Source organism: Stegostoma tigrinum, chromosome 10 (genome assembly GCF_030684315.1).
Source record: "Stegostoma tigrinum isolate sSteTig4 chromosome 10, sSteTig4.hap1, whole genome shotgun sequence".
NCBI classification, from domain to species: domain Eukaryota; kingdom Metazoa; phylum Chordata; class Chondrichthyes; order Orectolobiformes; family Stegostomatidae; genus Stegostoma; species Stegostoma tigrinum.
Window position 1 is genome coordinate 79005604 of NC_081363.1, and position 13165 is coordinate 79018768.

At 43.6% G+C, this 13165-nt stretch overlaps 1 protein-coding gene across 1 annotated transcript in view; it reads right to left on the minus strand.

Moving 5' to 3' along the window:
* Window positions 1-13165, minus strand: part of ltk (leukocyte receptor tyrosine kinase) — a 168004-nt gene that overhangs the window by 71445 nt on the left and 83394 nt on the right. The window contains exons 6-9 of the mRNA XM_048537569.2: window positions 12363-12494; window positions 11288-11444; window positions 8926-9108; window positions 4537-4635 (exon numbers count right to left, since the gene is read on the minus strand). Of these exons, the coding sequence (XP_048393526.1) occupies window positions 4537-4635; window positions 8926-9108; window positions 11288-11444; window positions 12363-12494 (571 nt within the window). The remainder of the gene's footprint in view (window positions 1-4536; window positions 4636-8925; window positions 9109-11287; window positions 11445-12362; window positions 12495-13165) is intronic.

The following is a 13165-nucleotide window of genomic DNA, read 5'->3' on the forward strand; positions in this document are numbered from 1 at the left end:
TCTTAGCTTTTCTTTTAAGCCTCAAAAATGGCTGGTGAAAGAGTAGGCCTCAAGTGGTAGTAGCAGTGCCAGGACAAGCTGCACATGGCTCCACCCCAGCCTGGGGTCTCCCAGCAAGCCAGGAACAGGTCCCAGGCTGACTATGCCCGGCCTGGACTCACAGGCTAGGCCAAGGCTCCAGGTCTGCAGCTAGGCCCAGGTGCCTGAAGGAGGAAAAGGGCGGTCTCATCCCCATGAGCAGGTCTTCTTCATCTTCGTTGTCCAGCTGACCAGCAGGCGGTCTCATCCAGGAGTGGCAGTCACGGCCTGGAATGATGGTCTTCTTCGGTATAGGCTTCTGGCCTACTATACAGCGCCTGGCGCAGAGGGTAATCCATTATTCCTAAATCAGCTTTCTCCAAGCCCAGGAGCTGTTAACTAAACTGTGACGAAATTGTCTTAATATTACTTTTTTTTTATTATTATATATGGCTTCTGTCCTTTATATAGATGCCATGGTGAGGTGAATTATAAAACTTTTCACCGTGTTTCTCAGGTAAACGTACAAGTGACAATGAATTTTTATTCTATTCTATATTGTATACACAGCACATCTCTAGCCCTACCATGACTGTCCAATCCTTTCTATTTTTGATTACATTACTGAATTGGAAACTAGTTAACCAAAAGTCCTAACTCCTAACTTTCAGTTGAAAGAATACTCAGTAACTAACGGACAAGATGCAAAAGATAAACAGCAGCACCTCCTTCACCCTCTGTACCGAATTTTCACTTTCACCAAACTGTCCCAGCCCCACCCCCACAGCGCTAACAGGATCTTATCTTTTGTGCCACTATTTTGGATTGTTGCAGTAGGAGGAACTTGAAATCTCACTGAGACAACTGTCGAGGTCGTGACTGAAGCTCCAAGAGTACGTGCATCCAATTCATCTCATTGCACAGCCACAAGTTGCCCTTCATGCCAGAGTTGCCTGAAATTTCCTTTGCCAGTCACATTTCAATTCAGGGCAATGTAAGCACAACTGCCTTCATACCTTGCTGCTTACATTGCAGAGACACACACCACCCACTTCCCACAAACAGTACCAGTAATCGCCAACACATCACACACTCAACCCTCCACGGTCAACCAATACTCTCACGCAACTCCAATAGTTTGTATAAACTCTACAAGGTTCCAACGGTGTTGCTGAGGCAAAGCTGGGAGCAGCCACATGTAGCTGTGGAGCCCACACCTTCAAACATTGTTCCAGATGCATTTGTACAGGGTTGGCTCAGTCTTAGAGGAAACAAGTCGGATTTGTGCCTCTGTCTCAGAGACCATCTAGCTAGAGGAAAGCCTCTCAGTGTCATCAGCCCTCTCTCACAGTCAACCTGTACCTCCCTGCCAGCCAAGTGTGGGTGAGTGCTTTGCCTTATTTTGTTTTATTCATTCAAGGGGCACCGGGTTTCACTGGCTGGGCCTTTACAATGCATCCTTGTTGACCTAATTTTGATGTTGTGGTCACCTATCCGGGTGGTTATTTGTTCAAGGCTTGTAGCTATCGTCTGGAGGTCTTTGTTGTTTGCCAACGGTAACTCGTTCGTTTTCCTCTGAATGATTCTCCATGGGGTTGGCAAGTATTTCAGTCACAGTTGGTCATGTGTTCCTATCTCCCAGTCGTTGCTGCAATGGCTTCCACCACCATCAGTGCTAGGGAACACAATGCCTTTGAGAATGCAAGGCCACCTTTTCCTCTGATGGTCCACTGGTACCCACTTAGTGGACAAACCCAGAGTCTCAGCTCAGCAGGACTGGACGCTTCGTCAGACTCTGGAGGGGACATTCCATTGCAGTTTCTGCCTCAGCCTTTGTTCCTACACATGGGCTGTGCTTCTCACTATGTGCCACCCTCTCCATCTCTGGTGCTGGACCCAGTGAGCGTATCTGTGCCAGGGAAGGAATGAGCATTGGTCATGTGCCGGTGCTTTCCAGGATATCGCTCCTTAGAGGAGGATTCAAACACCTCATCCCTCATCACTAACTCAACATCTGGCAATGCTCCTGTGGGAAATACAAGACAATCATCATTAATGCATATAAGTGACAGAGAGAGATCAAGCCTTTGCATGTCCCTGGTCATTAAATTTTTCATATCTGTGAACTTCATGACGCATGTTGGAGGAAGTGATATATGTATACCCGAAAAATGAGAACACTCCCACTGTCTATCAGCAACAGCCTGGCACTGACACCACCCTACAAATGCCCAGAATGTCTTCTCCTCTTGCTGTCAAAATGGTCACCTCCCATTTCTGACGCTGTCCTGGAAGATGCTTGCTCTCTTTTCTACCAATGAGGAAATTAAGAATCATAACTGTTATGGAATCAGTGCTTGGTTGGGATGAGGCAAGGGCAGTTCACTGTGAGATGGGATGCACAGCTCTGAGGGTAAGCATCGTTGCTGTTTATGGATCTCGAGAGTCAAATCAAGGCAGATGTTCACACGTGTGGTCACAAACAGAAAGGACATCTGAGTTCGAGAAGGCTGTCAAGGTGAGACAGTGATGGCTGTCGTGAAAGTTGGGTGGCATTCACCTTGTCTGATTGCAAGAGGATCTCAAAGTAGATTTCCTGAACTGGATCTACATTGCGCACACCACACACTGGCTGTTCTCCTCCCTCTGTGATTCCCAGTCATGCCCGCTTGGGTGAGATCGATTGGTCTTCTTCTACCATCTCCTGGTAAGAAACTTGTCTCCATGCTCCAAAATGATTCTACTTTCACCTCAACTTGCATCCAGGAATTGTAGGACTGCATTTGCCCTTCTAGCAGCTGTTTCCCTCCTTTTGTGTCTTCAGATTAGCTGTTTATTATGCACAGTGCTGCCAATTTCCGTCAAAATACTCAGCCCCTTTGGGCTTCTGACCATTCACCCATCTGTTACACCTAATCAAACATTTGATCCTAGAGGCCATCTCACAACTGGTTGACTCCCACAAGTTAACCCAGCAGGCGGGTTACTTGAGGGATTGGTTGCTGACCCAAACATGCTCCCAGTTCTCTGAGAAAAAGCAAGCCCCGAAGGTTCAGTGAATAGTGTCTACAAAGCGGAATCAACTATTCCTTACATTTATTAATGATGCAGATAATGCAATAGAGAGTCAAATATCCAAGTGCACCAATGATAGAAAGATTGGCAATATTGTAAGGAGTGTAAACTGGAGGATTACATTCAGAAGAGACACAAAGTAAGTGAGCAATGGATAGACTGCAACAGAAATAAGTACAGGGACATCCATTCTGGGCTAAAAAAGGATTGATCCAAACATTATGTAAATGATGAAAGGTTAAGAATGGCAGAGTTTCCAGGAGATTTAAGTGTCTACATGCAAAATATCATTCAAATGTAGTCATTAGCCATTGACAATAATTAAAGTCATTAAAATATTAGCCTTTATAATCGGAGGAGCAGAATGTAAAAGGAGGGTGTTTGCTGCAGGTAAACAAAGCCCTGGTTAGACTACATCTGCAGTTAACTGTGGATCTCTCCTTACATGATTACATAGAAACATAGAAGACAGGAGCAGAAGGCGGCCATTTGGCCCTTTGATCCTGTGCCGCCATTCATCACGACCATGACTGATCATCCAACTCAATACCCTAATCCTGCTTTCTCCCCATAATCTTTGATCCCATTCACCTCAAGTGCCATATCTAGCCACTTCTTGAATGCATTCAATATTTTGGCATCAGGTATGTCCTGTGGTAATGAATTCCACAGGCTTAGCACTCTTTGGGTGAAGAGATGTCTCCTCATCTCCATCTGAAATGGTCTACCTCAAAGCCTCATACTGTGACCCCAACTTCCAGAGACACTCACCATCAGGAGCATCTCCCTGCATCTACCCTGTCCAGTGCTAGCTTGGAAAGAGTAAAGATTCACCACAATTCAAGATTGTGAAGGTTAGATAATGACTAAGACAATATAAATTAAGCCTACATTCAATGGAGTATAAAACTTGGAGGGTGACGATTTTTAGTTTTGGAAGTTTGAGAGGAATTGATTGAATGGTTGAGAAGGCCTATGACAAAGACAGCACCTCCTTAAACTCAGAGCCAAGCAATTCAGGGTTGGGAAACGTATGGGTGGTAGAAGCATAGAACTCTCTCCCATGACAGGTAATAGATCAATTAATCATTTTAAGTCTGAGTTCGATAGTTTTTTGTTATCAAAGAGTACAAAGGGATATGGAAACAAAGTGAAGGAGACTGAGCTAGGAAGTGGATCAAGCATGATCTCAGTGAAAGATGGAAGGGGCTAGAGAGACTGAATGGCCTACTGATGTTTCTTTGCTCCTACGTTTGTGCTTGAACATACCTAACTGAGACCTGGCTGCCAAGGATAATTATTGCTTAAAACCTCTGCATATAGATACATGGACAAGCTAAGTAAACATAAATCAGATTTGAAAAGCACAAAGTCATTTTTGCAAGTATGTTTTCCTTTAACATGAAACTAGGCCCAGATTAGTTGCCCATCATTTCTATTTACCTGCCAATGGGTGGAGGTAGATCTCTCCGGCCTGATGGACAAATGAAATTCCGTTATAGCCATCCGCGGTGATCCCATCAGCTAATGATGCATCACCCCCTGAAAAAGATGTACAGAAGCAGAGAGCTCAAACTTATTAGTTATGCAGCAGCTTAACTACAATTACCATTGAACACGGCATTTGCAAAGTGCAGCATTCTGACCGCTGAGTCACACCATTCCAAGTTCAAGCTCCCACTCTAATTACTCAAGCACCTAACCTGTGTTGAATCGGGGCTGTACCACTGAATGTGAGATCTTTCAGGTGAGGCTGCTTTCAATTCTGGTATCAGCTGCTATAGGAAAGATGTTGTGAAACTTGAAAGGTTTCAGAAAAGGTTATTGCTGGAACGGGAGGGAGAATTGAGCTACGAGGAGAAGCTGAATGGGCTGAGGCTATTTTCCCTGGAGAGTCAGAGGCTGAGGGGTGACCTTATAGAAGTTTATAAAATCATGAAGGTCATGGATAGGGTGAATAGCCAAAGTCATTTCCCCAGGGTAGGGGAATCTAACACCAGAGGGCATATGTTTAAGGTGAGAACGGAAGGATTTAAAAGGGACCTAAGGGGCAACTTTTTCACGCAGAGGGTGGTGCATGTATGGAATGGGCTGCTAGAGGTGGTGATAAAGGCTGGCACAATTATGGTTTTTAAAAGGCATCTGGATGGAAACATGAATAGGAAGGGTTTAGAGGGATATGGGCCAAATGCTGACAAATGATTTAGATTAATTCAGGATACCTGGTCGGCATGGACAAGTTGGACCGAAGGGTTTGTTTCTGTGCTGTAAAACTTTATGGTATCATTCTCAGGTGGGTGGTAAGGATTCTGTGATATTACCTTGAAGAAAACCGGGGGTCTGTCATCCTAGTATCACCAGATTATCAAACCATCAGCTCATTGCTGTATAATGGCAATATTCTGTGCTCAGGTTGCCTGCTTCGTTTCCTACATTACAGATGGCAATGAGGTCTGAGAGTTCTAATGTATGTTCCAAGGCCTGTTAGCTTCTCTCTTTAAGTCAGGTTTACTTCTGCTCAGCTCCAGGTTATTCTAAAACACTAATGCCAAAAGATACAAGACACAGGAAAAGAAGAAGGCCATTCAGCCCATTGAATTTGCTTGCCATTCAATGAGATCACAGCTGATCTGATCATCCTTTCTTGCTTTTCCCCCAACATCCTCAAATCTCTTACTGATTATAAATCTGTCTCTCCCGGCCTTGAATATATTTACTGAAGCAACCTCAATAGCACGATATAGTGTCTCAGATTTACCACCTTCTGAGAGAAGAAATTCCTCCCTATCTTTACCTTGAACGGGGACACCTTACTCTGAAAATTATACCCTTTGGGTAATCGACTCTATTACCCATCTTTCCCCATCTACCCTGCCAAGTTCCCTCAGAATTTTATATGTTTCAATAAGGTCATCTCTGATTCTTATTATGTCTGTACTGTCAAGGAACATATATCAGAAGAGTTTGCCAGTGCACCTTGATAGGGATTTTGTGGTCATACTTGTGGCCGTTTGGTCTCTAATTCCAAAGTTTTCAACAACTTCTTAGCTTGTGAAGGTATATATTTACCAGCACTGAGGAATGATCAGATCCACAAAGTTAACATGATAAAGAGTGAAAAAAAAACAGATAGGATGGGGGCGGCAGGACTAAAGAGTATATGATAGGTGAAGATAGGGCTCAAAGAGAGAGAAGAACAGTTGGACAAACAAAGGAATAGCTAACAATTAGCCTGAGAGAATGAACAGCAGCTAATGGAGTCATTTAGTGGCTAACAAAGTGTGTGTAATAGCAGACAACGTGATAACAAGGGCTGGTGTGTGGCATTGAAGTAAGTACATGGGAGAAGGTGCTCAAGCTGTACAACTGTTGTACTTGATATCGAGTCCAGAAGGCTGCAGCGATTCCAAGTGGAAAATGAGGTGCTGTTCTTCCATCCTGCACTGAGCTTTGTTGATGCACTGCAGCAAGCCTGAGGCAGAGATGCCAGCCAGAAAACATGGTGGTGTGTTGAAGGGGCAAGCAACTGGAAGCTCAAGGTCTTTTCTGCAGGCAGAATATAGGTGTTCTACAAAACAGTCACCCTGCCTGTGCAGGCAGGTGGGAGGGTTTTGATCATTTCAGAAAAAGAAGAAATATTGATGGGTCGTTTACCCTCCTCCTCCCAGCTACAGAACGATTTCTTGTTCGAAGTCGGAGTTGCCACTGGGAAATAAGGTCACCTAAACTTCAGAAGGTAGTCATCGCTGCCCTTTTTAGAATCAATCCAGGTCCTGTTAAGGGTCCCATACTCAGGGTTACAAGTCATGGCAAACAATGGAACCCGTTAACTTTCAGTGGTGATGGTGGAAGGGCTCATGCTTTGAGAGGCAACAGCTGCTTGAGGAATTTGGCCTGGTTTTAAGCAAATAAACCACCTTGTGTATTTCTCTGCCCCCATCACATGCCTCCATTGCTCAGATCTTTGAGTATGGGAGTTGGGAAGACATGTTGTGGTTGTACAGGATATTGGAGAGGAAGGATATTACCAAGCTGGAGAGGATTCAGAAAATAAATTACCAGGATGATTCCCGGAATGGGAGGTTTGAATTATGGGAGAGACTGATAGGCTGGAATTTTTCCACTGGAGGTTAGAAGGTTGAGACATAACTTTATAGAGGTTTTCAAAATCATGATAAGGTGAATAGTAGGTGTATTCTTTCCCTGTGGTGCGGGGTTTCACGACAAGGGGGAATATTTTTAAGATGAGAGGAGGAAGATTTGAAAAGGATATGAGGGGTAACTTTTTTTATCACCCCCACACATAAACTGGATCATGTATGGAAAGAGGTTCCACAGAAAAGTGATGGATGTGGGTGGTTACAATGTTTAAAAGACATTTTGATAAATATATGAATCAGAAAGGTTTGGGGGGAATACGAGCCAAGCCCAGGCAGGTGGAGAGTGGTTTAGTTTGGGATTAAGGTCAGCACGGATTGGTTAGATGGAAGGATCTGTTTCCGCGCTGTTTGACTCTATGACACTTAGTCATTGTGAACAATACTGAAATGGGAGACTTCGATAACCGAAGAGGAAGGTGCACAACTGCAAGGCATGGAGAAATGAGCAGAGAACGGATCATCACGATTATTCTGAAGCGTAGACAGAAATGGCAAGGGGTCGGTACAAATCCACCACTTTATGGTGATAACGTGGAAGAAGGTAGCACTTATCTCAGTTGGATATAAGGAACTCGTCTGAACTGAGAAGAACTTTTACTAACTGTTGAGCTGTGACATTACTTATTAAACTGACAAATATAATGCTGTTGTTTATAGTGAACACGTCTAAAGCACCTCAAAAATAAACCTGCATTGGACACCTCAACATGCTGTCGTGTATCGATCATTCAGGCCTGAATTCCTGTTTATTGTTTATCTTACTACTTCTTGCTTGTGTTGCAAAGTTGTTGGCTTGTTCAGAAAAAGGTGATGATATCAACATTTGCCTTACAACATATTCCGTGCTTTCTACGGGGCACCAAATTAAGTGGCACTTGGCTTCAGGTCCAAATAGTGCATTGGAAACCAGGGTAAAGACAGATCTTCCTATCCATTGTTGTCACAGGGACTGGCCCAAACAACTGCCACCTCTACAAAGGTAAATTTGGGATATGTGGATGGGAGCACCCACAATAATTTGTAAACCAATTTGAGGATTTCAGAAAAATAAGGAACACTGGATCTTAAAGTTTGAATGCAAGTAGAGATGAGAAAACATTAGTCGGGGCAGCATGGTGGCTCAGTAGTCAGCACTGCTGCCTCACAGCACCAGAGACCCAGGGTTCAATTCTAGCCTCAGGCGACTGTCTATGTGGGGTTTGTACATTCTCCCTGCGTCTGGGTTTTCTCCAGATGCTCCAGTTTCCTTTCAGTCCAAGGAACCAGATAGGGTGGACTGGTCATGCTAAATTGCCTATAATGTCTCAGGATGCATAGATTAGGTGGATTAGCCATGGGAAATGCAGGGATAGGGTAGGGAGTGGGTCTGAGTGGGATGCTCTTCTGAGGTACAGTATGGACTTGATGGGCCAAATGGCCTGCTTCCATATTGTAGAGATTCTATGATCCCTCTGGTCTTCATGTACAACTGAAAGGTATCCTAAAGATTCATGGATGCAAATTGTAATCACTAGTCCTGAGAGTCGGCTACTGGCCTAAAGGGCTACCTTTGTTTTTCTATCTCTCTGTAGATATTGCCTGATCTGCTGAATGTTTCATCTGCCTCAACTTCACATTTCAAGCATCTGCATTGTTATGCTTTGTCATACAGCGCATGTCTGCCAGGCCTTACCTCTGTATCCACCACCTCCTCCTCCCGATGTACAAGCCCCACCACCCCCTCCAAAGCCTCCGTGTGTTGCCCACTTCAGCTTCTTCAGAGCCTTGGGGCATGCACTGCCCCCCTTAGCACCTTCCATCAAGGATTTTCCTGCCCAAGAATGCTTGGTAATGTCATTCCAACCTCCACCTCCACCTGCAGGTATGAAGGCACAGACAAATAAATTAGACAAAAGAGATTCCAATCACCCTGTGGGCAACCCTCACTTAACTTATCCAACTTGATAAAATCCATCTTCCTCCACCTTATTCAGAAGTGACCGAGAGATAAAGGTCGCCTTCTTGCCCAAAGACATAGAAACATAGAAAACAGGAACAGGAGTAGGCCATCTAAACTTCAGTGAATACCATTCCAACTGCTCTTTATGTCTCTTTATACATCAGTGCTACCATCACGGAATCAGTCTGGTAAACCCTCATTTTATTCCTTCTGTAACCAGAACTTCCTTCCTCAGATAAGGAGAACAAAATACTCTAATACTCTAAGGATCAAAGCGCTGTACAATTGCAGCAAGACATCCCTGCCCCTGTGTTCAAATTGTCTCACTACAAAGGCTATGATACCATTTGCTTTTTTCACCTCCTGCTGCACTTGCATATGAAGGTGGGCAAAGGTCTCATTGAATGGAATAGGGGGAGATGCTACCAAAATGGATAGTCTCATACATTTACACACATTATACCTCATCTACCATGCATTTGCCTGCTTCCTAAAATTGTCCAAATCACACCAAGTAAATTCCTGTCACTGAATTTTCCTAACTTGGGGTGGCACTTATTGAAGGGAAACCCTGTATATTACAGCATTGCTAGCTTGTGTATCAGCCTTTACTTAAAATGCCCTTGCCTTAGAATTACAGAGAATTTCACAGCACATTGACAGTCCTTTCAGTTCATCTGGTCTCTGCTTGTGCCTAAATTCCACAAGAACTCTCTTTCCTCCCTTATGCCATCTCATTGTCAGCATGATCTTTTATTTCTTTCTTTTTCATATTTTCATCTCAGTGGCACCTAAGTGGACCAACACTATTTAACTTGCTGCCAACAAATTCCACATTTCAACCATTTATTTCCTGGTGAGCATTATTACCCCAGCTTCTATTTAGGCCCCTGATGTTGCTTTCTCCCAAAAATGGATACTTTCCCTCCAAATCATGATATCAAACATGGGGACAGCAAGTAGACTAGTCAGGCCTTGGGTCTTTTCCACCATTCAGTTAAATGATGATTGGTTCACATCTTGATTCACTGTCCACCACCACTGGTCAGTACGCATCACAATTTGGAAATTAGCAAGGTAGTGTTTTTGAGGATTGGCAATAAAAGTGGCCTTCTAGTCACTCACACTCCCACCAGACACTATATATCAAGGATCTGTCTTTCTAGGCGTGCTATGCTGTGAAACAGAGAAGAACCATCAATACTCAGAGACATTGCGCCATACCCACCGTAAGCAAGACCAACACAATATTCAGAATACCATGCAGCGAGTACAATAAACATCAAATTGGACAAACAAACAACTGGAAACTGACAACCAGGATACATGAACACCAGCTGGCAGTAAAAAGACATGACCAATATTCACTTGTCTCAATATGCACAGACAACGAAGGCCATCAGTTTGCCTGGGACAAAGTGACCAGACTAGATCAAATGAACACCAGACATGCAAGGGAATTTCTGGAAGCCTGATTATCAATATGGGACTCTATTAACAAACTCTCAGAAATAGATCCCGTATACAGACCGCTGCCTAAATAACAGAACCAGAATCGACAAAATCATCACACCAAAGGATCAAATAAATCCGGAGGGAAGCAGAACACCAACACTTTGATTAGACGTCACACTGATGATGTTGCCTACAGGGGTAACAAAACATCCGCGCACCACAGAACAACCACTCGGTGAGCTAACGAACAACTGCATCCACAACCTGAGTCCAAATTTTTGCTAAGACCTTAAAGACTTGCAGCTTATTTCGGCTGAGTTTCAATTGAGAACCTATTAAACAGCATAATTGAGCTCTTTGTACTAACTCACAGAAGGTTTCTAGCAATTTCCCAGCCCACACCCTCAACCATCAGGAGGACAAGGGCAGCTGATGCATGGCAATATCACCAGTTGCAAGTTCCCCTCCAAGGCACATAGCAGCTTGGCTTGGAGCTTCTCATAAATCTTTGGAAGACAATGGAACATCTCTAAGCAAAATATCTTTTCAGTTACTGTAACCCTGTTCATTTTTATCTTGTCCCACTGGGAATTCTAGGCAATAGAAGATCACAAGTCTTTTCTTTGTTCCATCCACTAACCTGCTGCCCCAAGTTGTCCATTGTATCCAGGTACTGACGTATCATTTTCATACTGCTCCACCATCAGATCGTCCATTACGGCATCTGGGTCCTCCAAATATGCTTTACCACCACCTCCTGCAGCAATCAACAGTGGCACTGAAACCCCATTCTCCATCTGTGTTAACAAAAAAAGCATTCAAATGCAACAAATAAGCTTTTCTGTTCATGTACTTTCGACAGGGTTAGGTTCCTATTCAGTGAAAACCATTGAATGTGCACAAAGAAATCAATCATGTGCTCGACCCACTTTCGGTCCTCTGGAGCAATGACCATCTCATTTGAGATCAATTCCAAAAATCTTCATGAATCATTTGTATGTTGTTCTCCTTGATGAGCAGCAATTCTGACTGTAGCTGGGGCTCAGTGGCAGCAACCTTACTCATGAATTAGAAGGTCTACATTTCCTGAAATTTGAGCCCATCATCTGCGTGGTTGGAGGTGCTATATTTAAAATTGGACATTAAACCTAAACTCCATTTGCCCTCTCAGGTGAGCTTAACAGATCTCACATGATTACTCTGAAGTGACCCAGGAGAGGCCTGTGGCTGACTGCTACTCCTCAAACAATATCATTAACAATGCAGTTTAACTGGTTACTGCCTTATCGGTGACTATGGAAATTTGCTGAGTGTAAATTGTGTTTCGTAAATCACAAGACAGTGACTGCATGTCTGCAGTATTTCACTGGTTGTGGAATACTTTGGGCAGCCCAAGGCTGTGGTGGGTACTATGTAAATGCCTGGCCTTCTTTCTCTCTCTCCTTCAATTGGTCAAATGAGTGACAGCAGTTGAAGTATGCTATTGAGTCGTCAATAATCGAAAGACGTGAGAAGATCAGCTATAGATCTGCCAAGCAATGCTCAAGGTTCCACTGGAGTGCACACTACATGCCTAAGGGAACCCAAGAACGGTGCCTGAAATATGGAATTTAAGAGGCAGGAAACTTTAGGTGGCTTTTCAGAGTTTAATAAAGTCAAAGTGTGGTTCTTTGTGAAGACACCCAGTTGTGTCTCTTACAACAGAACATGCATACCTTGAAGATATAAGTTGCACCTCCACCACCACCTCCCCCTCCGGCCCATTCTGTCATGGCATTATTAGCTTCATATTCATCTTCAATGATGGAGGATTCTCCCAAGCAGATCTTCTGAGTCATTTCATCTTTCTAAAGAGGGAAGCAGAGATGCTAACATCATGTTGCAGCCATTCTACAGACTGTCATTTATTTCTCTTAATATATGTGTTTGCAGGGAAACCAGATATGCACTTAAAGGGAACAGGCTGAAGGATATGTGCCAGCGTGGACTTGTGTGGAACACAAAGCTTACATGGACCAGTGGGGCTGAATGGCCTGTTTTTGTGCTCTCAATTCTGTACAATTCTATATGGTTTGATATGATTTATTATAGTCACATATACCCAAGTATAATGAAAAGCTGTGTTTTAAGACCAGTGCAGGCAGATCATAGCAAAAAAGGATATACAAATCATTGGGTACTCAGACAGAGCAAAGCATACAAGGTTATGGCTGCACAGGAGGTGCGCAAAGCAAGATCAACATTACTTGAAATTAGAGAGGTCTAGTCAACAGTCTAACAGAAGTAAGGGAGAAGCTGTTCTTCAACCTATTGGTGCATATGTTCAAGTGCCTGTATCTTCTGCCAGATAGAAGAGGTTGGAAGAGAGCAATAACAAGGTGGGAGAGGTCTTTCATGATGTTGGTAGCCTTTCTGCGGCAATAAAAAATGTAAACGAATCTACGGATGGAAGGTTGTCTTCCATGATGGTCTGGGCTGTGCACATAACATTCTGTAGTTTCTTATGGTCCTGGGCAGA